The sequence below is a fragment of the Phaenicophaeus curvirostris genome, chromosome 2 (genome assembly GCF_032191515.1).
Source record: "Phaenicophaeus curvirostris isolate KB17595 chromosome 2, BPBGC_Pcur_1.0, whole genome shotgun sequence".
Taxonomy (NCBI): domain Eukaryota; kingdom Metazoa; phylum Chordata; class Aves; order Cuculiformes; family Cuculidae; genus Phaenicophaeus; species Phaenicophaeus curvirostris.
Genome location: NC_091393.1, coordinates 53461117 through 53488193, shown reverse-complemented (window position 1 = coordinate 53488193; position 27077 = coordinate 53461117). Strand labels below are relative to the sequence as shown.

Genomic DNA, 27077 nt, shown 5'->3' with positions numbered 1-27077 from the left:
TATTGATTTGGAGCTTTCATCAGTTGCTAATGATCTCTATTATACTTCTCATGTACTTATTTTCAATTGAATACGTCATCTGCAGTGTAACTTGGCTGTATTTTCATGCTTGATGCTTGAATGTGACCCTACAATTTTATTAGAATATTTGAATAAATGCTTTGGTTTTTTTGGCTGAGTTTGTTCACCAACTGTTGCTGCATTCAATGAAGTGTTGAGCTTTTCTGATAATAAAGCAATTGTTCATGCACCTAACTACAGATTTAATAGCCTAGCTTTGTGTATTGAAACTTGGGGATATCATTTGCATCCGAAGAGACCTGTTTTATCTGAGGTCAGTTATTAAAAACCGACTAATTCTCTCCATAGGACGGTATAAAAAGTCTGGCAAAATAAAGCAGCAAGGAAAAGAATGCCAGACTTCACATGATGCCATTGCACAGAGTTGTTAAATGCTACTGAGAGCCACTCTTAAGAGCAGGTTTTCATGACTACAGCGTTCCCACTGTGGTTGGGGAGTTACATTTTTGCCAGGGTGTCTTGCATAAAGATGTTAGGAATACCTACTGCCTCTTAGCAAGTTTAAAAAAAAAAGGCAAAGGGAAAAAGCCCAAAAGGGTGAAAAAAAACCCCCAACAAAACAGAAGAGACCCTGGAGCTACCTTCAGGCAAGCAAGCCTCTCTCCATTCAGCCTTCCCGGCAGCTTTCCTGTGGAAGCAGACCAGCGGCTAAGGAATGCGGGGTCAGACAAGAGCCCAGTCACGGCGTATTCCCCGGCGGCTGCCCAGCATCGTGGCAGGCTGGCCAACATAATCGTTTCAGGCGGCCTGTGGAAAACCACCCTCTAGTTAAGTCTGCATCATGCTGTTCCACCAATGGAAAAAATTGAACAGGAGGAGGGTGTGTACCCTGCAGACAAAAATACATCCAGCCTCGCGCAGGGTCTGTTTTTAGTTCCTAACGGCTGAGCGTTTTGAAGTGTTAGGCACAGTTTCCTGGCGTGCCCAGGGCAGGGTGAGTCTCTGTGTCTGCGTGTCTGTGTCCCCACAGCAGAGCTGGAGTAGCTGTTGGGCCAGGAGGCTGAAGCTGGCTCCTTTGGGAAGGTAAGCGGGAATGGAGAGGAGGTGGCTTGAGCCGGGGAAGAGGGCTGCTGGGGGACTGTGGTCCTCCACTTGCTGGCTTTTGGCCAGACCTAGAGAAGTGAAGGAGAAGTAGCAAAAGACTTGGGAGCCTTCGAAAGTGGAGGGCAGAGTGGGCTACTGCGGTGCCAGGACTCGCAGCCCCTGTGTTGTCTCTGCTATAGCCAGCTGCGCCCAAGATGAATGGTTTTCCCCCAGAAAACAGTTCTTGGTGGTCATCTGTCAAACTCAATCGCCTGAATTGCTAAATAAACCACCACTAGGATCATTTTACAGCTCTGCTGTGACAGGGCTGGATTTTTTTTCTTAAGGCAAAGTATGAGAAATTATGTTTGAGAGTGCTGCAGTTCCTGCAACATTGAAGTGACTCTCCTAGTATAGTGTGATTAATAATCCACCCTGAATCTTTTCTTTTTTTATTATTCTGTCTATTCTCAGTAATATTTAAAATAACTTGAAATAAATAGGCAGTGTACCCGAGCAAGGGTTATGTGTTTGTGAAGTGTTAGAGGAAAAAGTTTCAGTCGACACTAGTGCTACCACTGAACTGGGATGACTTGGAAAACCAGAGCTTCTACATCTGGTTGATGTAGGTCCTGCACTGATTTTGATCTTTCTATTGATCTTTGATCACAGATTTTTAATAATATGTAGATTTTTAATAAATAATTGTACATAAAATAAGAAAAGGCTATGTTCTATGGCACAGAAAAAAATTAAAATGGGGGAACGCCCAAGAAATAGAGAAGTGACTTCCTCTCTGCTTTTTTTTAAGGGATAAGTGATTAATTGCTTGTGCAATGCTACCAAAGTTTGCTTCTTTGTTTATGCTTGTTGCTGATGTGGTCACAGAGTTAATTTTGTACACTGGTGACTTCATACTTCATTCTGGAAATTGTGCATTTCTTTCCCTTTAGGGTGAATGATTTGGTAACATTATACAATGTATAGCAAATCATTAGTTATAGGCAAGGGATGGAAATATTATCTGATCACTATTAACAGGAAAGGATATTCACATACCATGAAAGAGAGGACTCCCTCTGAAGAGAGAGCTTTATAGCTGTGAAGCTACAAAGCAAGTGTTTTTAGTGGGGGAAACCTAATCCTCAGTGTACTTTTCTTTTAACATGTAACATGCTGGTACTACAGGGGTACAGGAAAGGAAGCCCTAAGACATGTTACTGCTGTAGGGCTCTTGGCAGCCAAAAATCAAGATCTGCTTTTAATTTTCCAAGGAACTGTGTTTCAAGTTTATTTCTGGTGTCTAACTCCCAGATCCTCTATCCTCTTCAGGAAGTCCCAGGGCCGAAGGTGGGAAAGCATTTACTTTGGAATCGACACCCGCAGCTGTTTATGTATGTGTAAATGGAGATGTAGAAAAGACTATGCCAAATGCAGTATGGTTTCCCCCTCCTGCTTGTGGAGTGGGCTGTGTAATAGATGGCAGGCAGGGAATTCTGCAGCCATCCCAGTCATTGTCCCTCAGCCTGAAACATGCTGTCCTAGCAGTTGCTGCTGGAAGTTTTTCTCTGGTGCCAAGGATTAAGAGCTAATCCAATAGTCTTGGAATGTGTTACATCAAAAAGGGTCTTTGGGGGCAAAATGGTAGATGTTCCTGCTTGGGATGGCTCATCCTTGTTGCTGTTTGCTTCTCCTTTTCATAGGGCCCATGGGACTATTCAGGGTATGGTGTTGTAAACTGGATCCTTGACCAAAACCAACCTCACTTCTATACTCTCAAAAGCTGATATTTTGGCACATATGGTTTCAGATGGTTATGTGTTTGGGGTGGCTGGACCAGATGATCTCCATAGGTCCCTTCCAACCCCTACCATTCTTTGATTCTGATTCTGTGGGAGAGCGAATCGCTGTATCTGTCTGCTGACTGTGGTTGTATTTGACAGCATGAGCTGGTTGCTACTGAAGCAGACAAAAGAGGTGAAGGGCAGATGTTCCTGCTGGGTATTTGGGAATCCCAGTTTGACCAGAAAGCCCCGGTTCCACCTCCTGTTATGACAAATAAAGAGGACTGAGGCAGAGACCTCTTCAGGAGCTTGTCTAAGCTCAGGTAGGAAGTTTGCAACCCTGAGCTGTGTCTCTGAAGTGGTGTTTATGCCACAGCCCAGGGTGGGCAGCAAGGTTGGAGCTGGGGCTCCTCTTCTTTGGAGCAACTTGGTTGCTTTTAGGTGTACCATCCTCCCCGCCCGAGGTCTCAGGCCTTGAGATGTCTTGAAAAGACCATCTTAGTCTGCATCAAGTGTGCTTACAACCAGAGTACGTGGATAAGAAAAGACCTTTCAGATCACTGATTTCATTTCCCTTTCAAGGGAAGGAAGTAGACTCTTTGACATATCTCCTTTTTGACTACTGGAGCTATTGCATGAAGCCAAAATGTGAGCTGGTATTCCTGGATTTTTTTAACAAGCTTAACGGCTTTTATGTAAATGGATGTGCACTTTAGCTATTGTGTATAAATTCAATAACATTTAGAAATGATGAAATTTGTTTTTCCTGTCAAAGAAAAATAACTCCCTGAAGATTTAGAGTGTATCAGCAGTGGTGTAATATGATAAGGATCTTCAGGCTTACCTCAACCTTCCATATTGCACCAACTTGAAAGCTATAAAGCATAACTTAGTTAATCTGCCAATGTCTTGGACCCAGGAGGATGGGTTGTATAAAAGAGAAGGAATCATGTCTCGGGTATGGGATATGTAATTCTGTTGAGATACATCGGTGATGCAGTGTAGACCTGTTGGGATTAATGTTATTTTAAGAGAAGGAACTGGAAAAGGAGATGGTCCCCTTCTTGCTTAACTGTGAAATTACAAGTCTATACACAATGTAGGCATTATTCATAGAATGAAAAGAAGTATCTAGGATCACAGTGACTACTTATTTTTAATGAGAAAAAATATCAGTTTTAATTTGATCTGTGAGCTACCAAACAGTACCTAATACCAGAGGCTGGAACTCTGAAAAGATTAATGAGTGAGTGAGGAATTTTGGCTTCAAAATGGATTTTTAAGGCAAAATAGTCCTATTTTTTAAAAAAAGAAAGACATACTTGTGGTGTTTTGGTTATTCATTCTTTGAATACGGTGGTATATAATGCGAAATATCCTGCCAAGAATACCACAATATAATTATTATGGTATATTTTTGTAATAGGAATGTGATTGAGATTGCAGGAATAAGAAATCTGCTTCTCATTTATGGAAGCATGTGACCAAAGTGTGTAGTTCTAAAAAATACAGTGAATTGTTTCCAGTAAGAAACTCCAGGTTTAATCCAGCTACAGTGTTGTGCTGACCTGCCTCCCTCGTTAATTTCATGTATCCATTCATAACACAGACATGCAGGAAGAGGAGGGCAGGTTCATATTCTAGCATTCTGTATTCCTTTCATATTAAAACTCAAAGTAGATTAAAAGTTAATTAAAATTTCAAACCTGTAATTCTGTTTTCTTGTAAGAATTCAGCACATGGAGTTTTTGCAAAACTTTTGTGCATGTTAGTGTCTGAAAGATAGTTACATACAATTTCTAAGAGTTTATAAGTAATTTAAAATTAATGGTGTTTTAACCATTAGGTGAAAGAGAATGTAAAAGTAGTTTGAAAGAAAAAAGAATTGCCTAGTCAATTAAACAAATCAAAATAAAAACAAAAAAGCTCTTCCTGATGTAAAAAATCATGAGAGTAGCTGCTATGCATCAAACCCTGAAACATTTGTAACTAGTTCCACCATTTAAAGAAAACAAGTTGGTCACTTCATACAAATGAGGAGGGTTTCTGTTTCGTTTTTTCAGTACTCTGAAATACTTTCAGATTCTCCATTATCCCAATGCTGCTAATCCTGATGACAGCCTCCTGTGATACACTTAGGAACCACACTCTCAGACCAGCCGCCTGTGTAAAGACACTGATGCTGCCTTTTCTCCTCTCTGCCCTTCTCTCCCCTACTGCCTTCTCACTCCTTGTGCAGATTGGAGGTGGCCATTACAGTCATGAATTGCAGCTGGGAGTCTTTACCTGTCCTTCTGGAAATATGATCTTCAAACATTGCAAAAAGCATACATGATTGTCTCCTCTTGCTTTATTACTGGGGAGTAGTTGATGGGATATACTCAAACCTGTTGTAAAAGTATTTATATTTAAAAGTATGTAAAAGTATTTATATCACCTCAAAGTGAGTTGAAACTCTGCCTTTCTCTGGTTGACATTTATACCTGTGTGGATGGCTATGAGGGACTGTGCCTGGTGGCAAGTACTGGAGAATTGGTCCGATGCGCTCTTAAAAGGTACCAAAATGGTGCAGATAAAAATCCTCCTGTTGATGAAGCAAGTCTTAAGAGATTGTGACACGTGGTTGTTGCTTAAGCTGCAAGTACAAATGAAGTACTCTGCTAGCTTGTTTCTTTCTTGAATAATTTTTCTGTCCTCTCCTCAAGGAAAGGTCTTGTTAAAAAGTTTACAGTCACACACCAGGACACAGTTTAAAGATCGAAAAGTTGTAGGCTTTTATTTTTTAGGAGCAAGACAGCTAGCTCTAGTTCTTGTTTATTTTCTAGCTGTTAATCTGGCTCTTCTTTTAAAAGCCTTTTTTTTTCCTATTAAAGACAGGAAGTTTTAAACTTAAGCTTTTCTGCTGTGCATAAAGAGTTATTGTTCCTGATAATGCTGGAGACTGTCATGAGTTCCTGCATTTCTTAAGAAGTCCTCCCTCCCTCAGTGGTGCTAATTTGATAGGATGATGTTATCTTCATCTCGACCAGTCCATACTGTTCTTTTTTTTTGTCATTTTTGTACTGATGCAATGTTTAGTGAAGTAAGAATCAACTTCCCTCCACCTCATCAGCAGATTTTCAGGGAAGCTTCAGCACAGATTAAATGGATTATAGGTCAGTTATACATCTACCAGTGAAGGTTCATTGTCACCAGCCATCCAGAGGAATAAAGGCATCGAAATACATCAGAGAGATAGCTTTGGTACGTGTGTTCATGTCTCATGTAACTTCTTGATCCAGGCTAAAGCTTAACATGTCAGGACTGACATTAGTTGAGCTCTTATGACATCCTGGGTATATTGTCAGTCTGAGACAGGGAAATCTGCTGACTCTCCCCAGGAAGATGCTACCACAATCTTTTCCCTTTTTGTAACTGGTATATGGCCACTGTCTGCTGCTAACTGTTGTTGTGGAGCATTCAGTCTGCTTATGGCTCTGTGCTTGCTTTCTGTCAATCTGGAGCTTGCTGTTTTCTGACTTTCAGTTTTAGAGAGTCTCAGCCTGGTTAGTGTGACTGTATTGGAAGCAAGTGGCTGGCAGTAGTGAAATCATTTGGCCTATGTTCCTGCTGTAGCAGCTGAGACCAGTGCATGAGCCTGTCACCTTTGACTCAATCTCCCCCTAATTCATAATATAAAAATCCTTTGTTGCATGTCATAAACAAACCTAGTACCAGGATATTATTGTTATGGTTCAGTTTTTCTGGCAATATGGTTAGAAAGTCAAGCTTTTTGATCCCTTATTTTGAGAGATTAAGATTAGGAAGGAAAGTACCTGTGCAATTGCAGAACACTACTTGTATGTGTACTCACATTAATCATAGAATCATTAGGTTGGAAAAGACCTTTGAGATCAACTCCAACCGTACCTGTCTACTACTAAATCATGTCCCCAAGCACCTCATCTACCTGCCTTTTAAACCCCTCCAGGTATGGTGACTCAGTCACCATTTTTGATAGGAATGGTTGGACTCGATGATCTGGTGGGTCTCTTCCAACCTGGTTATTCTATGATTCTATGATTCAGCCACCTCCCTGGGCAGCCTGTTCTAGTGCTTGATAACCCTTTCTGTGAAGAAATTTTTCCTGATGTCCAATCTAAACTTCCCTTGATGCAGCTTGAAGCCTATTGGCTTTCTTGGCCACCTGGGCACACTGTTCAGTCGGCTGTTGACCAACACCCTCAGGTCTTCTCTGCCAGACAGCTTTCCAGCCACTCTTCCCCAAGCCTGCAGTGCTACATGGGGTTTTTGTGTCCCAAGGGCAGGACACTTAAGAAAGGCATTTTCCCCTCTGGCATTTATAAAGCAGTCTAGCTGCAGTGGTATTAATGAGGGAATATAGGTTGCAGGCGCTTCTCTGGAACAGCTCCTGAGCTTGTGTTTTGTTTTTTGGAGCCAAAAATGTCTAGGGGAACTTTATGTGGAGAAGCCCCAAGGTGGGGAAATACGTTTTTAGCTCTGGGGTCATGTTTTGCCTTAATTATTGGGTGTGGTGGGGATGATGGGGTTCCTGGATTAGTATGTTTGCATAGCTGTGTTTTTTGAATGTGTCAAGGGGAACCAGGGTGAAGATTAAAAACTTCTTTTTTAGGGAATGTGGGTATAATTGAAAGCAAATAAACTCTTAATAGTCATCTTCAGACACAGCGAGCTGCTTTCTAAATATACTGATTATAATTGCAGTAAAGATTCATACAAACTAGTTTTGCTCACAAGAAGTATTTATTCCTCTGTGTAGAAACAGAGAAAAGCACGTTGTCTTCTGTGGTGGTGGGTTGCTATGAGAAATAGAAGGGAAGCTAAACTCTGTCCCCTGCACTGTAATTTCCAGTGCTTCTGTAGTTCAAGTAGTGTCAAATGTGTGTTTGAAGCGAGTGTCCATGGCCACCTCCCTGCCCTGGTGTCATGCTGCCTTTGGGTGAAAGCCAACTTGCTCCACTTCAGCCCCCTCCCCTGCATTGTAGCAGAAGGAAAATCGCTTCACACAAATGTGAGGCAAGAGAAAGGCATCGCAGCTGATTTTCAGGAGGGGCAGTCTTTGTGCAGGCTAGCAGATGCCCCGATTGGTTATCACAGCGTGCGCCAATGTTTAGCCTGCTGTAGCTTTCTGGACGGCCGGGATGCAGAGAAAAATCCCTTGGGCCTATTTCTATGGGATTTATTGACTGCTCTGTTGGACTGCTGACTGATTCCTCCACAGACTAAGACTCTGTTTTGTAGACATTGTACTCCTAGATAAATTTATTCATTCACCCCTTATGTGACTTGTGTATAGGATCAGACATGTACAAAGGACCCTGGTAGCTGCACCTCAAGCCTTGACGAATTGAATGTCTATCTTTTGAGGTTCATAACAACAGCTTGCTTGCTACCCGCTCTGTTAAAAAGATTACCTAACCATTGCACAATCACTATGGAGACCAGATGGTCTTTTTGCCTGTTTCTTTAGACAAATTGGGTTCAGTGTTCCCTTATGAATAGATATAAGCCCTTCAAAGCTGCCTTGTTGAATGTAGTTTCTGTTCTCAGATGAAGAATTCTGAATGTAAACACATTGCTTGTTTGTGATTGGTGCTTCCTTGATGGAGGGAGGCAGTTTTGCTGGGAGTTGACACTTTGATCAGCAGCTTGAAGCTTAGGAAGTTTGTGTGTTGTTTTCTGTTTACCTTGAATTGAAAGTCTTTTGTTCAATCAATGTTGCGTATAAAGTTTTAAGAACTGTTTACATAAATGGGTGCACTTAGCAGCACTGCAGCACTGACAAATCAAACCTGCAAGGCAAGGTTGTCCTAAAGACTGACCGTCCAAATTGTTAAGAAACAATAAGCAAGTTAAACAGATTTTTTTTTTTTGAGGGCAAGTTGAAATTTCTACAGCTTATCTGTTTTATCAAATATCTTTGTGTTTATGGCATCTCTAGCAAGATCCGAAAGGATATATCTCTTAAATCATTTATCTGCTAACCTTTCTCTAGACTTGCTCTTAAGACTATTTTTAGTTCTAACTTGCAACCTTTACCTTTGTTTTTGGTAAAGTTACCAGTGGATTCCTTTAAATATCTTCCATGTTCTTATACTCAGTAAAAAGAGCTCAAAAAGAGCAAAACTCTCCACGTTCAAATAATCATTTGATTGAAAATTATCAAGAGTAGTCACTGAATTTATGCAGAAAAGAATAATTTTTGGGAGTAGTGCATTAAAAATGGTTCCTACTTAAAACTTTTGTTCTAAAACTGAGCCTACGATCTTATTCAACTTCTTCTACTGAGTATTTCAATCCTTAAACTGCTGGTGTATTTTGTGAGATTCAGCTTCTGTCCTTTTGTTTTGACTTGCAGCCATTGTGTGCCAAGTGAAGAGCCAGTATATTCAGACTGCTAAGAAGAGGTCTTGTTACCTTTGAATGTGTGTAGTGCTTGGTGCTGCCTTTTTATTGTTTTAATGGCAGATTAACTTAAAATCTGAACAAACCTAAAGAGGGAGGTTGCTGGAGTGAGTTGCATGGTGCAACTTTTACTGCAAGGGTCATAGTTGGAATCCAGGCATGGGGAAGGATAAACAGATGCTGCAGGACATTACCCTGTCCAAATTGTAATGGATCACTGCACACTCCTGTAACTGTTCTTCTGAAATGCAAACTGGAGGGGTCTCAGTTTGCCTTAACTTGTCAATGAGGGGATAGCTACAGAATTAGAAAATAAACCACTTGCCCCAACAGTGACATTATTAGTTCACTGTCAGTTGTTAAAGGGTGTTTATGAAAATGTGTATCTGAAGTCCAGGAATCCCCTTAACCAGACCTTTCTCTTCTCCATTTGTAACCTCTACGTGTTTGGGGTTTTATTATTTTTTTTTTTTCATTTTGCTTACAGCTGGATTAAAGGGTAAGTTCTGTTTCACCAAGATCCCTTTTTATCTTTTTGGTGTTTTCTAGGAAGGCTGCATGTAACTCCATCCTCGTTTTAGCAAGTGTGGTGGCTGACCATGAAGACAATGCGGAGCATGCTACCTGCTAACTGTGCCCACGTTTAAGAGTGATCCTGCAGGTATGCTCTTTGTTTTGTCCTATGCCTTTCATCTGAAAGTGCTAAGAGCTACAAGTAGAGATATTAAGATATATACAAACTCTAGAACATAAGATTCTGTTTTCACAATAGCTTATTTTGACAAACTTTTAATGAGACTGCAGTATATTCTTGTAAGAGTGATAGTCTGAGACATGATAGATTCAACGTGCAAAGAAGGAAAGGATGATGGAAAAAATGCTTTGATGTTGTTTCTGTAAATTACAGCGGAGATCCAGTCCAAGTAACAGAAAGAACAGACTGATCTTTTGTACTTCAAGTTACACTTTATGTAGGTCCAAAGTCTTCCATCATCTCTGTGGGGCAATTTGGTTGCTCCAGTGTGCACTGTTCCCTGTGAATTCAGTATGAAACTGAAGAGCATTTTGCTAAGAGGACTATCAAACTGTGCCATGATAAATGAACATAATGCAGTTTTGTGCTGTAATGGAAGATGAGGCTATTCACTAACCAAATTATTTTTCGTTTCTTTCTGGTGTGGTTTTTTTTTTTCCTTTATCCTGGATTGACTCCATTTAAAAAACAGAGTTGGGGTTTGCTGAACAGTTTATTGAGGCAACACTTGGTTGCACAGAAACTAGTCAAGCTGCAACTGCAGTGGGCTTGTCTCCTGGCAGAAGGGATTTCTCTGAAAGTACAGTTCACTTTACATCTAACTTATGATTATCTTGCTGTCTCCCTTTCATTATGCCATTGTTCTTGGGAGCCAGAGATTTTGTAAGTTATAAGAAAAGGATGTTGCCAAGGGTGTGGGTGGAGAAAGGTGCTGACATGATTTCAATGAAGCTAGATTCCAGCTTTATAATAGAGGGGTAATGAACCATACAGAGAATAGGCTTTCCTAGCACGCCCCTGAAATAAGTTCAGTTATGAATTTAATGTTGTAAATTTAAATTTAATGCCTTTTTTTGAACCAATTGTTTCATATAATTTTTTAAAGAAGCACTTTCCTGTGTAGAGGGTAAAAATGGTCCGTTGCTTTTCACTCTGTCTTCTACTGGTTATTTCTAATGAAACTCTTCTTAATTTAGTGGAAAATGGGGAATTCAGAAAGCCAATACAGTCTTCAGGGATCAAAAAATCATGCTGCTGCTACAGCTGGTGCCAAGCAGAAGCCTTGCTCTCTGAAAATTCGCAGCATTCATGCTAAAGATGAAAAGTCTTGCTCTGTGCATGGATGGGGTCATACCAGTAGCAGCTCAAACTACAAATCAAGGTCCCTCGCCAGAAGCTGCCTTTCACACTTCAAGAGTAGTCAGCCTTATTCCTCTAGACTTGGTGACACTGTGGTGAAGGTCTCTAAAAGCAATGCTCATGCCAAACACAGGACAATTACATCAGCCGACTGCTGCCAAGGAAATAATGCAGTGTTTTTACCCGAGAATGGTTTCCATTACATTGGCCTTCAAAATGAAGGTAATCATACTGCCTCTCAGGAGTCCAATGGACACATTTTAAATTGTTATGGAAAGAATGAAAGTCTTGCATCAACCTCCCCATCAGAGGACAGGAGGAGTCCAAAAGTTCTCATTAAAACACTGGGGAAGCTGGATGGTTGCTTGAGGGTTGAGTTCCACAACAGCAGCAACAGTAAGTTACCAACTGAGGAGTCCAGTGGACCTGTTCAGTTGCTGAGGTATTCACTTGCTTTGGATTCTAAGCCGAATAACCTACTTGATGTCAGGAGGAACTCCAGCGCAGACTGTTCTTCAAGCCATCGTCTGTCACCAACTGATTCAAGGCTTCGATCTAGTAAAGGAAGCTCCCTCAGCTCTGAGTCTTCATGGTATGACTCTCTCTGGGGAAATGCCGGGGATATCAATGAACTGGAAGGTCCATATTTGACCAGGAGCACTCCAGATACAAGTATTCATGCTGGTTTTCCAGCAAGTGACAACAAGAAGTCCTTCAATCAAAGTTCATCTCTTTCCTCACTCCGAGATCTCTATAAGGATGCAAATTTGGAAAGCACCCGTCCACCTAGAATCAGGCTGTCTGATGAGTATATTGACACTCATGGTAGTCTAAGCAACCGCGTCTCATTTGCCTCAGACATTGATGTTCCGTCCAGAGTAGAACAGGGAAGTCCTGCACATTATTCCTCCTACACACTCCCATGCAGAAAGTCCAAGCCTCTCAGTGAGGATGCATCCAAGAAGGATACATTAAAAAACCGAATGCGACGCATCAGTGACTGGACGGGAAGTCTCTCAAGGAAGAAAAGGAAGCTGCAGGTACGTACAAAGGCCAGCCTAAATGCCTGAAAGTTGGTTTGTAGATTCCTCTTGTTAATGTAGTGATTACATCATGTTTGTCTTTGTCATGGGATGCTTACTTGCTAATCTCATTTGGTACTTTGTGGAATTCTGTGAAGTATTGCATCCTTGGAGCTGTCTGAAATGTCGATAGCAAAAAGAGATACACATTTGTGTGTGCAAGTGTTCCCGTCACATTTTGTCACCATCTTAGCTAACTACAGTCTCTACAGCCTAATCTCTCAGTGAATTAGCTTTTGAAATCAATGCATTATTTATGAAGTGCCTTGGAGTTTTTAAGCTTTCTCTTTATTTCAACTATGAAAATAATAACTTGGATATCTTATATGCTATGAACCAGCATACAATCTTTAAAGAGTGTGGAAGGAGCAGTAGAAGCAGGATGTTATAAAAACCTTTGGAGTTGTTCCCTATCTGTATTATTGACTTCATCCATTCTGGTTTTGCTGTCAGTTTATCTCTAGCAAGGCAAACAACTGTAGAGTATTGACCAAAGCTGCTGGTTCTGCCTTTGCATGCTATAAAGGCATTATATAGAGCACCCTCCTCCTTCCTGTGTGTCAGCTTAGTTCAGCAGATGGAAATGCTTGAGTTGCCATCTGGCTGGCCAGGAGATAGTGGTGTGAAGAAGGAGATGGGAGGAGGACAAGAGGGGAGGGAAAGGATGCTTCTTTAGATGACTCTAAGGCTAATTCCATTAATAGGAATTTAGAATGCCTGTGGTCAGGAATGAAATTCTTATCTCGTAACTATAGGCTTCAGAACCACCTCTTTAAATACCAGGCTGTGCCTTGACTTTGTGCATGAGTTCATGAGCCAAGATGGAGAGCAGAGGATGGTTTTGGTTTGGATATTTTTTTTTTTTAATCTTCTACAGTGTTTCTTATACAGGAATAGTCACTGTACTTCTCTGCTCCCTTTCAGCAACATTGGGGTGCTGGCCACTTCGGAAGTGAGGGGAGAGTGACACATGCTTTCAGTAGCATGTAGAACAAATACTGTCTCCTGTGTTGGAAATTCGGTCAGGTATTGTGCTTATGAGGCATCTGTCATTGCAATGTAAAATTCTGATGGACCTTTAGGCTCAGAAATGAGGTCAGGGCAAGGTTTGACAGCATAAGTCCTAGGCAAAGGGTACAGAACTGGGAAAATGAAAATGAAAGCAGTTTATTTGGATCACTTCTTTTGTGAATTGGTGCTTGTGTATTTTATCAGCTATTGTCTTTTCATCTTAGCCAACTCTGAAAGAGAAGAAGGCAGAATAAACAAAATTGGTGAAGAGTCTCAGCGCCTTCACTGTTTTCAACATCTGTAACTATTCTGGATGTTACAGCCAGGCTTTATGTACAATCTCTGCATCCCATACCCTTACTGTCTGTTACTTAGTTATGACATTTTCAGAATGGTATTTGTGATGCACGATTCATAGCTGTTTTGAATTCACTGTGCAGTGAACTGACTTCAGACACAGCAAGAAAATTTAGCTGGAGAGCTTGCATGGAGTTTCAATCTGATTCTGATATAAGGAAATCAGCCCTAGCTCTGAAAATGGTGTATTCTTAGAAAAAGGCATAGGAAATAGTTAGTCACTGATTTTTATCAGGCAAGTACCAGTGACAGGAAGGATCAGAATGCTTTATGAGTTTGCCTTTCTTGTGAGGCTTGGTCAGATCCTTTCTGCCTTGCACACTTTGAATAACCTGCTGTCTCTTCTGGGGGCTGCTGTGTTGCAATTTAGTAACAGCTATGCTCTCACCAGCTCCTTTGGCTTAAAAAGGCAGACATACTGTGTGCAGTTATGTTATGTCAGATGGTTAGTCCTTTCTTGTAGGACTGTTCATTATGGTGATAGAAGCTTCTGTGCCTTGCTCTGAATAATGTGTCCCTTTCTCAGTACGTTACTAATAGTTGATGGTGAGTCACTTGGGCTGAACGTAGGTGAAAGCTGGAATATTTCCCTATAAGTAGGCCTAAATGCTCACTGGGTGGATAGATCCATCTGGCTGCCCCAGTGGAAGCAAGTCAGGCAAGCCTCCTGCTTCATGGGGACATAGGACCAGGAGACACGGCCTTGGGATATCGAGGCCAGTCTCTTGCCGTTAAAAAGGCAGTGGAATTTAATCCCCTTTTGTGAATAAATTGCAGCTTAAAATCAAATGGACTTTACCCTATCTTGAAGGCTGTTTCCAAACCCTTTTACTCTGATGCTTGCTAATTTACAGAGTAAATTTGGTCCTCCCAGTTTGTTCTGGTGCCAGTATTGTCTGCCACGTTAGTTATCCTTTCCTATTATGATTGATTTAAAGAGAGAAATGATAACTTTTCTCAGCCCACATTTGTGGGGCTATACAGACTCTCTTTGGTCTCCTGTCTTAAGACAGGAAGTCTGTTTCCTTTTCATCCTGGCACCCTTCCTCTGCACCTGTTTTAAATCATCCATAAACAGATTTGGATATAGGATATTCCAGAGGAGCCCTTGGCTGTGTCCTGTCCAGTGACTTGGATGTTTCCTTATGTCTAACTTGATCTGATACTTGATCTGGTATATCCTGGAATTGAGTTTGCCTTTCTAATAAGGGTCTCATGTCAAGACTTGCAGTCATTCTGTGCTATGGCTGATGTTGTGCCCATCTACAAGAAGGGTCGCAGGGAGGACCCAGAAAACTGCAGGCCTGTCAGTCTGACCTCAGTGCCAGGGAAAGTCGTGGAACAGGTGATCTTGAGTGCTATCATGAAGCACATGCAAGAGAACTGGGTGATCAGGCCCAGTCAACATGGGTTCACAAAAGGCAGGTCTTGCCAGACTAACCTGATCGCCTTCTATGACAAAGTGACTCGGCTGCTGGATGAGGGAAAGGCTGTGGATGTGGTCTTCCTGGACTTCAGCAAAGCCTTTGACACAGTTTCTCACAGCGTTCTGCTTGAGAAACTGTCAGCCTCTGGCCTGGACAGGCGCACACTCTCCTGGGTGGAAAACTGGTTGGATGGCCGGGCCCAGAGAGTGGTGGGAAATGGTGTGAAATCCAGCTGGAGGCCAGTGACAAGTGGGGTTCCCCAGGGCTCAGTGCTGGGTCCAGCCCTGTTCAGTGTCTTTATCAATGACCTGGATGAACGCATCGAGTGCACCCTTAGCAAGTTTGCGGACGACACTAAGCTGGGAGGTAGTGTTGATCTGCTGGAGGGTAGAGAGGCTCCAAAGGGATCTGAACAGGCTGGACCGCTGGGCTGAGACCAATGGCATGAGGTTTAACAAGGCCAAATGCCGGGTCCTGCACTTGGGGCACAACAACCCTATGCAGTGCTACAGACTAGGAGAAGTCTGTCTAGAAAGCTGCCTGGAGGAGAGGGACCTGGGGGTGTTGGTTGACAGCGACTGAACATGAGCCAGCAGTGTGCCCAGGTGGCCAAGAAGGCCAATGGCATCTTGGCTTGTATCAGAAACGGCATGACCAGCAGGTCCAGGGAGGTTATTCTCCCTCTGTACTTGGCACTGGTGAGACCACAACTCGAATCCTGTGTTCAGTTCTGGGTTCCTCACCACAAGAAGAATGTTGAGGCTCTGGAGTGAGTCCAGAGAAGAGCAACGAAGCTGGTGAAGGGGCTGGAGAACAAGTGTTACGAGGAGCGACTGAGAGAGCTGGGGTTGTTTAGCCTTGAGAAGAGGAGGCTGAGAGGTGACCTCATTGTTCTCTACAACTACCTGAAAGGAGTTTGTAGAGAGGAGGGTGCTGGCCTCTTCTCCCAAGTGGCGGGGGACAGGACAAGAGGGAATGGCCTCAAGTTCCACCAGGGGAGATTTAGGCTGGACATTAGGAAAAAATTTTTCACTGAAAGGGTCATTGGGCACTGGCAGAGGCTGCCCAGGGAGGTGGTTGAGTCACCTTCCCTGGAGGTGTTTAAGGCACGGGTGGACGAGGTGCTAAGGGGCATGGTTTAGTGTTTGATAGGAATGGTTGGACTTGATGATCCGGTGGGTCTCTTCCAACCTGGTTATTCTATGATTCTATGACCCAGCATGAAGGTGTCCTAATGTGTCCCCTTGATGCATCGCTGGTACCTCCCTCAATGCGTCACTGGTACCCTACTGCATGGTGTCCTCATTTAGTTTAAGCCTTGCTGAAATGACGCTGGGGAGAGCAGCAAGGTATATGTGATGCATGTGAGACCTGTGGATGAGGTTTAGGCAGGCTTGTTGCACATGCAGACACTGCTAGGGGTGGTGGTGTAAAATCAGCATGCAGCTGTATAACATAAAGTAAGAGGAAATACTGTGTAAAATGAAAATCCAGCCACCAGAAACAGCTACTGCAAATAGGTACTTCAGTGAAGTAAATAACCTCTTTATCAGAATAATTTCTGGTATTTCCTGACTTTATAAGCCAGAACCCTAAGGCATTGTATAAGGAGAATTTAAAAGAAAAGTGCACTGAGACAACCTCTTTATTTGGCTTGAAATCTGGTATTAGACTCTACTGTGAGGTGGGTCCTAATGAATTTAGCAGGCTGCATAGTTTCCTGCGCTAATTATTACACATGTCACTTTGATGTCTTAGTTATCCACTTTGTCTTTTGCATTATCTATAACTATTCCAGGGTATATTTCAGACATTGAGGTATCTCCTTGAATGCGATTGAGCAGAAACAGTTGTATCTTTCCATCATTACTAGGTGTAACAGAGAGAAAATGAGCAGAAAGTCATCTGGCGGGGAAACCACCAGCAGCAGCAATTTGGGTCAGAGCTCTTCAGCAGCAAACTGACAGTGCTACAGTGACAAGCCTCCCTGAGGACCAGCAGAGACTGTTTGACACTGTCAGTTCTGTTATTTTAAAAAAATAAAATACAAGTGAAGCGTATATATTAATTTGGATCCTGTGTCCATTTACGCTACTCTGGTACTTCCTCATTTCTACCCTTTACAGCAGACTCTTACTTATACATCTCTTGTTTTTCTTATGAGTGCTTTGGGACTGAAAGAAGCACATATTTGTAATAAACTGTATATTAATGTTTTCTAGAGGACCCTGGCAGTTTCTGGAGAATAGTCAAACAATTGAAATACAGGATTTTGACACACACATACAGTGACAGTAGTTGAAAAGATGGTGGAGAAAGCTTTCAGTTTCCCACCAAACTACAGATGGCTGGCACAGTTGCATGATTTATGTTGTATGGTGGCTTTGTGGGCATAAGCACATTACACGTGTTTCCCTGTTTCCCCACCCCACTGCCTTTCCCTCCTTGTACCATATAAAAAGCAAAACTGTTGATGCTTAAGGAGTTACTCTTGGAAAATGCTGATTAACACTCTGCAATAAGATTTGAAGAAGGTGCTCCATTACTAGGAGAACTGGATCTTTGTCATCAGACTCTGTGATCTGAAAAGGCAGCCTTAAACTTCAACGTAGCATAAGAGAGCATGGATTTAAGTTGAAACTGGCTTTTGTGAGGCCACGGCTGGCAGTGTCCTGCTGCTTGAGAAGTGGCTTGTCTGGTGACATTTGGGAGGGCATGTGATCCCACTGTTGCTTTTGGCTTTATGCTGGAGTTTATGATGCTGTGAAAACACGGCACAGGTTTTCCGTTGCAGTTTTGAAAAGCCTCAAGTAGGAAGCAAAGGAACAAAAATGTAGCTGCTTTCAAAGCCGCTGGAAAGAGCAGCTCATGGGAGACTGAAGTTTATTTACTTTATCCTTGTACAGAAGTCTGTGAGCAAATAAATGCTTCTAGAGAGGCAGTCTAAACTTGAAAGGAAAGTATAACAGCTTTATTATTACTGAGGGTAATAGCTTCACTTCTTGGATTGTTTATAGTCATCTTTTCTTTTCTCTTCTTTCATACTTTTCAAGCAACACACTCAAATTTTCTTTACTGCAAAAGGCAGCCTTTTTTTGTAGTATGCTCTTAAATCTTGGTTACTGTTAAATATTATCACTAACACTTAATTTGGGAAGACAATAAATGTCTTCTTATGCTGTATGGTGTGGTTCTTGACAGTGAAGTTAATCCAGAGGGCTCAGTCTTGTGTACTATGAAACTCTGACCATCGCTGGAGCCTGGGAGAGTTGGAAGGAGTCAGCACATTATTGGGAAAGCCTTAAGAAAGGAAAGGCCAAATGTGTTAACAAGGTTGACGAGTAGTAGGTAAGAAATAGGCCTATGTTAGCATCCAAATCACAAGGCAAAGTTAAAGTTAAACATGAAATACCTTCAGGCCTGAGTATTTCAAATAAGATTGGTCAGCTCTTTTAATACAAGGAATGAAGTTGTGGTATGCTGTTCAGTGTTTGATGAGAGAGTCAAGCTCCCAGGGTGTTTCCAGCAAGTCAGGAAATACACACCTCTGCAGTCTGGGGACTAGATTTGTGCCAGTCAGCAAGCGTGTCTTGTCCTTTTTAAAATCATATATTCTGTTAGATTAGATTTTTGTCAATTGGTCAATACTAACAAGCTTAAAATGTTCTCAAGTTTTGACCATTTTTTTTGTTGGTTGAGCACAGTTTATATCACAAATAGAAACCGGAGGTAAAATCAGAGTAGCTGTCCTGTAATTAAATGTAGCTGCCTTGCACAAATGGAGTGTCACAGAAGTACTGAAAACCTTGTAATAATGAAGAAAGTTGTGACTATTCCAGCTTGTACTCAAACAGGTGGCGTGTAAGCAGGGATGCCTGGGTTTCAGCCAGAGGATATAACTGTCTCCTGGAGTCCATCAGGTTTCAGACAGTAGAAGCTTCAGTAGTTACTAGTGAATTTTGAGGTTACTTGCAGGTTTCTGAGTTACCAAATTCATAGACTTGATGGTTTGGGTTTAATGGGATTTTGCTGAGAAAACCTTGAGTGGTGTCACTGATGGTGTCAGTGGCTGCCGAGGCGAAGCCTACTGTGTAATGGTGAAAAGACGTGGCCCTTGATGAAGGAACTGTCCATGGCGAAACATGAAACAAATTTAAATGCCAAATGAGGTGTGTCTCTTCATTGTGTGTCTGGTGACTGATTGCTGGTCATTTCCTTTTTTTTGTGCAGGAGCCAAAATGTAAAGAAGGGAGTGAATACTTTGATAGCAGAATGGATGTCACCATGGACACGCTGGCACCGTCGCAACTCTCTACTTTGCTGTGGTCACCTGGCTCTAGCCATGTCCTGACCCAGAGAAGTGAGTCCACCAACGCGGTCAGCAGTGATGCTCTGAGGCAGAACATTTATGAAAACTTTATGCGGGAGCTGGAGATGAGCAGGACAAACCTGGAGAACACGGAGACCTCATCAGAAACGGAGGACTCTAGCGGTGAGTCCCTCAGCTCCTTAGAGCAGCTGGATTTGCTGTACGAGAAAGAGCAAGGAGTGGTGCGAAAGGCAGGGTGGCTGTTCTTCAAACCGCTGGTGACTTTGCAGAAGGAGAAGAAGCTGGAACTGGTCACACGGCGAAAGTGGAAGCAGTACTGGGTCACACTGAAAGGTAAACCACCGTGTTGCTCCTTTGGCTTGGCAACAGCAATTTTTTCCCTTGTGTCTCAGCAACTTTTCTTGTGTGCTGGTTTCTGTTAACAGGTTCAAGGGGATCAGAAATTCATGTCTAACTTTATGTAGTCTACCCCTGTGCTTCAAGTAGAGCATGTGCCCAAGCAGACCACTAAATTGAGTGTGTTTGGTATTGCATGTGTAGCCCTGTGTTTCATACCATAGCTAAAATTGTTTTATTTGAAATCCCAGTTTCTGTACTCACATAGAACTGGAGGTTTAGAAGATGCTTTTGGATTTTTGGAGGTCAAAGACCAAATTGAAACAACATGGAGAAAAGCATCAAAATTTAAGGGTCAGGAGAAGTCCTTGGTGCCCAGTTCCCTGTCACAGGGGTCCTTGGATTCTGCTATGAGTTTGACTTGAAGTTGGAGTAAATTAACAAAAAATGTTCAGTTAATTTCCAGTGCTTGAGGTGGCAACACAATGAAGAGGACAATCCACATGCTAGAGCATTTACACAGAAAATTGTGCAATTCAGGGCAGAGGAGGCCAAAGCAGCAGCAAGTAGGGGAAACCCTGTGGTGCCTGAGGCTTAACTGCCATGGACTGCTTGCCAGTCTTTCTCCTTTCCATGGATGGTCTTTCACCTTGTCTGCTCCCTGCAATACCAACTCCTTCTGGCTTTTGTCATGTGCATCTTTCCATCTCCCCTGGCTGCTCCTGCCACGAAACAACCCCGTGGGAAGACAATCCACTTAAAAGGGGCTGCTGCTAGCAGGGTACAATGTGATGGCTGCACTCAGCACAGAGCTGCTGGTGCATGTTGATGGCTCAGAGTAGGTGTGCCTCAAGAAGTGTATGGGTGTCAGGAAGTGTGCGAAGGAAAATAACATCTATTGTGGGGAGGAAGAGGAATTTAATGGGTGAGTTCATAGGCTTTGGGGTTTGTTGTTTTTTTTCTTTTCCTGCATTGCATCCAAAAGATTTGCCTTCAGTAAATATCTAATGCTAGGTTAATGAGTAAGGAAATGATCAAATCTAATGATTTCCTAGCATATCTGGGGCTGAAGGAGAGAAAATAACAACTTTCCCACAGGCTGCCCTTTTCAAAATTCTGCGTGGGTGTAGACCTGAAGAAAAAGGAACAGCAAACAACAAGTGCTGAGAATATTGTCCTTGATAGTGGTGATTTAAACAAATCGAACTCGCAAGAATGTAGTAATTCTGCCTAATAATTCAGAGACCTGTTATCAAGGGATCAAAATATAGGCAGTCTTAACAGTTAAAATCACTTACCTTGCTCATCAGATAGCATGATTCATGCTTACAAGCAGTGTATACAAAGGGAAGAACAATATTTGAATGCCACTTTCTTGTTATATGTGTTAGCATTATAGAGTATGAATATAAGTTTGATCTGCATCTTCTAAAACTTAACTATTTTCTAAACAATCGTATCAAAACTTTAAACTGAAGTACGCTATGTACTAGTAGTTCATGCATTTCTGGGGTAGTGAAGCTCTGGGAAGGAATTTAGGTGCTTTGTGCTCAGTTCTTTGCTATAACATTGCTATAACATTAACAAGTTGTGTTTCCTCTTGCTACCTGAATTTCTCCCGCTATAAAAAAGGAATAATAAAATTATTTGTAAAATGCTTTATTAACTTCTGACACTATAGGTAGTATTAGACACAACACTTTTACGTTGGGTAGGTGACATGGCTACATTCATGGTACAGAATCTCTTCCACTTTGTTAGATGTTTTAAATATACTTTCCTTGTTTCCTTGATCTCATACCTTTATTGTGCTGACTTCTGATGCCAAAATAAACTTACCTGTCTGGGTATCAAGGCGTAGTTCTGTTTTCATAATATGCTGTATCAAGGCCAAGGTGTTTGCTTTGCTTCTCCTTATACAGGGTTTTGAATAAATCTGTATTTAATTTGTTCTTGAAGTTTAAATAGCCAAGATATTTTAAAATATGGCTTAAAATAGCCACAAATGCAAATGGAGAGCAGCATGTTTCTTTGCACTCTGTTGAGATGTGTTTAATTATAAATATGCAGAAGGCTTATAACCACCTGGTTACCTGCCAGGCTTTGAAGTATACATGTCCTGAGGCCTCTGCTCTGCTTCCAGGACCACCAAGACCTGAGCTTGAATAGTAACCCATTAACAAGATGAACACTCTCTTCCATCTGTCCTAATAAGTTTATTTTAATGAGAGAAATTACTTTCCCATTGCCCTCCCCCTTAAGTTCAAGTTTGTATTAAAATACTTGGACCATAATCAGTCCCAGAGGGTCTGTCGGAGTTTATGAAACTAGCTGCTTCTAAGGATCACTTGGCTTGACTCCAAGATGTACCTGGGGTACCACACACCTAAACACACATGCATGCCCTTCAAAATTTTTTATTTATATACCTATAAACTGACAGGATATAAAACAATGTTGGTTACCTTTTTGATAACACAGGGAGTTTAAAATGGGACTTAATTTGCACTTTCCTAAAATGCAGATGTGGAAGTGGTCATACAGTCCTGCTGCTGCTGACTGTAAGACTGGACTTGATTTTTTTGGTTTAGTTTGCCCTGTTACATTGAAATGATAACAGTATTCCCATGCCTGGTATGCAGAATGTAACAAACAATATGCTTTTCCAGCTGCAGAGATCTCCAAATGTTTCTGTGTCATGAAGAGAACATCAAATGGCTGTTAAGGGGAAAGGATAGGACCAACTCTGCAGTATTTGTTCTTACGTGCAATAGTCTGCCAGAGACTCTAGACAGTAATAGTACTTAAAATACTTAAAAGCACCTTTTCCTATAGAGGCATTTATATTTATTGGAATCCTTCCTTTGAAAACTTTTCAGTCATCATATGATTTGTCAGTAACCTCTGATATATATTTCCCCTTTTCTTTTTGCTGTTGTACATTCACTGGCATTGGAGAATGTGATGAAATCCATCTGATAGATCTCACTTTTCAGACACTTTAGATTTGGACAGTATGAGGACAAGTGTATTCCAACACATTTCACAGGAAATTTGCCCTATAATCTCTAATAGACCCATCCTTCCTCTTTACCAGGCAGAAGAATCCTAAAAACCTTGATTTTTGTTCTGATTTCAGATTTGACCTTTGAGGAAGCTCCCCTCAAGTTTACATGACTTTGGATGATGTGTCTGAGATTTTTAATACAACATTAAGTGTAAATGATAGAGAAGCACTAAAATAAGGTTGAACTCTGTTTTTACCTATCTGTTTTAAAAGCATCTACGAAGGAAACATTTATTATGCAGGTTTTGCAACAGTCCCTTGATATCCAATTCTTAGGTGTATTTGCATGTTCATACATACACACAGTGTGCCAACAGCCTGAAAATCAACAAGTCAACTCAAAATCTCAATTCTGGTGCTGCCCTGTGTTGTGGTATCTCTTTGATTTGAAGGAAGAATGACAAAAAATGAACTAGAGAAATAACAGTGGTGTAGCCTTGCAAACTTAATCCCTTTATTCACTAAGTTTCAAGCCCTCTACTGAATATATTTAGGGGTTTCAGCAGTAATATATTCATGGATCGCTAAGCCCTAAGAGACCACTGTGATCATTTAGTCTGACTTGCTATGTAATGTGGCCATAGAACTTCTCTAAATTAATTCCTGAATAAATTTGAGTAGATCTTCTGGAGAAGGCTCGCCTTGCTGCAGAATCCACCACCAGTGCCAGATTATTCTAAGCGCCTAGGTTATTCTCATTTTTCCAAATATATTTATGGTATCTGGTCTTAGTTCTTCCAGGTTAAACATCTGGCCATAGTATACTAATAATATATCTTCCAAATTAAAAAAAACCAACAAAACAACAACCCTCACACCAGACTCACTAATATTAAACTGACGTTTTCCAGGAGTCAAAGGGGTATTTATTTACTTAATTTCTATCAATGCACAACTAGTCTAAGAAATTCTTGAGAAAGATAGGCTAGGTTTTTACTAGATTATTTTAGTAAAGCAGTTCAGTCTATACCCCTTGGATGGGTAAATCAGCGCATTTGAGACGACAGTGGACTGCAACATGGGGCAGGAATGGCAGGGATGGATGAACAAGCCCTTCTTAAGCCAGCTGCACTGCCAAAGACAAGATTGCAGTGTACTCATACCGCTGGGGACTGCGATCAGATGTCTTCTGTCTGCCAGAAGTAATTCCTCTTGTTATAGTCAGGATTCAAGGATGAAGTTTATTTTCTGGATGCAAGGCTTGTACCTTACATGTTATACTATTGATGAGACTGAACATGCTCGAACTCCAGCCCTTTAAACCTTTTTAAATAACTCAGATTGTTTTCTTTGTCTAAATCCACAATTTGCAGGCAGTTAATTTCCAGTTTAAATTTGGGAAGTTTATTCATTGAGCATGTTGCCTGAAGACAATAGTTTCTGTGAACCTTTTAAACAAATGCAAAGATTTCTTAGGTGGCTGTTATGAGAGAGTTGGTTCAATTTAATAGAGAAACACCGTAGTGGATTTAACTAAGCAGGAATTAATCTTTTCTACAAGCTTTAACATTTTAATAGGCTGAATTTGTTCATAGAGTCACAGAGTAGTTCCAGTCAGAAGGGACCTTTTAAAGATCATCCAGTCCAAACCCTCTGCCATGGACAGGGCCATATTTTGCTAGGTCAGGTTGCTCAAATCCCATCTGACCTGACCTTCAGCACTTCCATACTGGCATACCTATTGTTTTTTTTTTTTTTTTTTCCCTTCAGTCAATGGGTGTTTGTTGTGTCCCTGTGAGATGTCTGTTCCAACTTTCATTGGCAAATTCATTATTATCTTTGCCTTTTTTTTCCAGTTTAGAATATCTTCCTTTTTTCTCTGTTTTGTAAGAGGGGCCAAATTGATGTTCCCTGTCGTTGAAGAGTATCTTAATGACAAAAGCATTAATATGAGAGAACTCAAATGTAAGATCCAGAACATACTTTCTCCTTATGTTTTTTTTGTTCCTCTAAACTGCAAAGGTTGTACTCTGCTGTTTTATGAAACCTATGGAAAGAACTCAATGGAGCAGAGCAGTTTGCCTCGATATGCCCTCTTTGCAGAAGATAGTATAGTACAAGCTGTTCCAGAACATCCCAAGAAAGAAAATGTATTCTGTCTCAGCAATTCGTTTGGAGATGTCTACCTATTTCAGGTAACAGTATATATATGTAACTTTGTGGTTGTTTCCATTTTACAGTGTCTTTGTGAGCATGCACGTGCATACACACACATCATGCTTGTGTATTTGCCTTAACAATAATAGTATAGCTACAGTATTATACTATACTATTATACTGACTAAAGTGTATGGTATGACTTCAGGTATATGATATTACAGCAGTTGGCTCAGTTAATTATGGTTCAGAAATAAAAAGAGCAGATCACAAATCTGCACAACTAGTCTTTTGGTACCTAGTGGTTACAAGCTTCTAGAAAATCACCTTAGCTATAATTTTTTTTCTCATCTATTAGCATTTCATCCTTTATAGAAATCTGGGCTCAGCCCTTAATCTGGTAGCCTCAAACAGAGTTTGCTTGAGTGAGACATTCAAAAAAGAAGGCTAAAAATAATCTAAAAACCTTGGCTGCTTAACTGCACCACTGGAAATGTTATTAAAGAACAGTATTATGTGGAACTGCCTGCATAAAAACATATTGATTCATAGGCACACTTGTAAATATCTCCAGAGACATTTTGTGCAGATATATTCTCTTTATTTTGCTGTCCTCTCTCCACTAATTCGGCATGTTTTAAGCAAGCAGGCACCTCTCCTCAGACCTTATCTACAAAATCATTTCAGTTGCTGTGTTACTTGCTGAAGAGAAGGTTTATCTTTGAAACCTGTTTTTTTTACCTTAATTAATTGGAGGGGTGAAGGATGCAAGTCACATTTTCCCACAGCTTGCGGGGCTCTCTTGTGCTTCTGGAGCCCTCAGATTTTTGTATATCTAAGAAGTAGAAGCTGAAGATTGGAGGCAAGTCACGACAGAGTTCAAGAAAAGCTCAGTTTCTTTATTTGCACAGTTCAAAAGATAAAACCTTGTGTCATTGGTTTTAAGATAAAGTGCCTAAGATTTCAATGGAGCTGTCAAGCACTTCTTGTCCTAAAGCTGTTGATTCTTAATTTAAAAAAATTTTTTTTTCCTCTTATCTGCTTATAATGTTGCACCGTTGATTTGTTTCATAGGCGACAAGTCAGACGGATCTGGAAAACTGGATTACTGCTATACATTCAGCCTGTGCATCCCTCTTTGCGAAGAAGCTTGGGAAAGAGGACACAGTAAGGCTGCTGAAAAATCAAACCAAAAGTCTCTTCCAGAAGATTGACATGGACAGCAAGATGAAAAAGATGGCAGAGTTGCAGCTCTCAATTGTTAACGATCCAAAAAATAGAAAGGCCATAGAGAATCAGGTACTGGAAGCAATGGTTTTACAGGAGCATACTTATCATTTTTAGTTGCTTTGCACTCTGACTGGTCATGCTTTTTAGGCCTGAGAGTAATTATCTTGGGGATAGCTGGCACAGTAGTTTTAATTATAGCCAGGTTTCTACAGCAATCCAGAGCAGCGCGGGAGGTAGACTCCTCAAAGCTGAGGATCAGACTGACTTGTTTTATGAGCACAAAGCTATTTCTTTTCTGTTCTGGAAAACTGCAATTAATTTTGATTGTTTTATGATGTGCTTAGCTGTTAATAGTATCTAGCTGTTACATGACATACCACAGAATATACAGTAAGTTCTGTGAATAATTTAATTTGTTATTGAATTGCAGTAGAGATTTAAGAGTAGGTACTTAGAAATACCATTCTGTACTTTAAGGCAGGACGTGAAAAGTACTTTATCAAAATAAATTGGAGGAAGGACTGAAGCAGACAAAACCATATGCTTCAGTTGAAATTTGTCCATGACTAGAAGACCAGGATCCACCAGGCTTCTTAAAAAGCCCCGTGAGTACCACTGGTAGCCCCTGTAGCATTATACCAGGATCAGTTCAAAGAAAAGAGGGACACTTAGTCACTAACAGCACTGCTTGTAGCACACTCTAGTTGTGTGGTTGGAATTCGTTATCTCAGTATAAGCCCAGGCCCATCACTCTTTAGCTTGAGAGAACTGATGTAACACAGGCAAGATCTTCACCCGTGGTTGGAGCAGACCAAATATTTGCATCCAAACTTGCATTGAGGCTAATTTTGTCTTATTGCAGCAAAAAATGATCTGAGTCATCAGTTGCCTCCTCCTGCAAATCTGGATATGGCTTCTGAACACATGATTCT

General features: G+C 41.2%; 1 protein-coding gene across 4 annotated transcripts in view; it reads left to right on the top strand.

Annotated features, from left to right (window-relative positions):
* TIAM2 (TIAM Rac1 associated GEF 2) overlaps positions 1 to 27077 on the top strand; it is a 135670-nt gene that overhangs the window by 39005 nt on the left and 69588 nt on the right. For 3 of the 4 annotated variants that reach the window (XM_069852093.1, XM_069852094.1, XM_069852090.1), the window contains exons 2-6: positions 9864 to 9975; positions 11046 to 12248; positions 19316 to 19748; positions 24781 to 24953; positions 25990 to 26214. In XM_069852093.1, the coding sequence (XP_069708194.1) occupies positions 11052 to 12248; positions 19316 to 19748; positions 24781 to 24953; positions 25990 to 26214 (2028 nt within the window). In that variant the 5' untranslated portion in view covers positions 9864 to 9975; positions 11046 to 11051. Of the gene's footprint in view, positions 1 to 982; positions 1105 to 9863; positions 9976 to 11045; positions 12249 to 19315; positions 19749 to 24780; positions 24954 to 25989; positions 26215 to 27077 lie in introns of those variants that run through there. The other variant, XM_069852092.1, reaches the window with a different exon arrangement.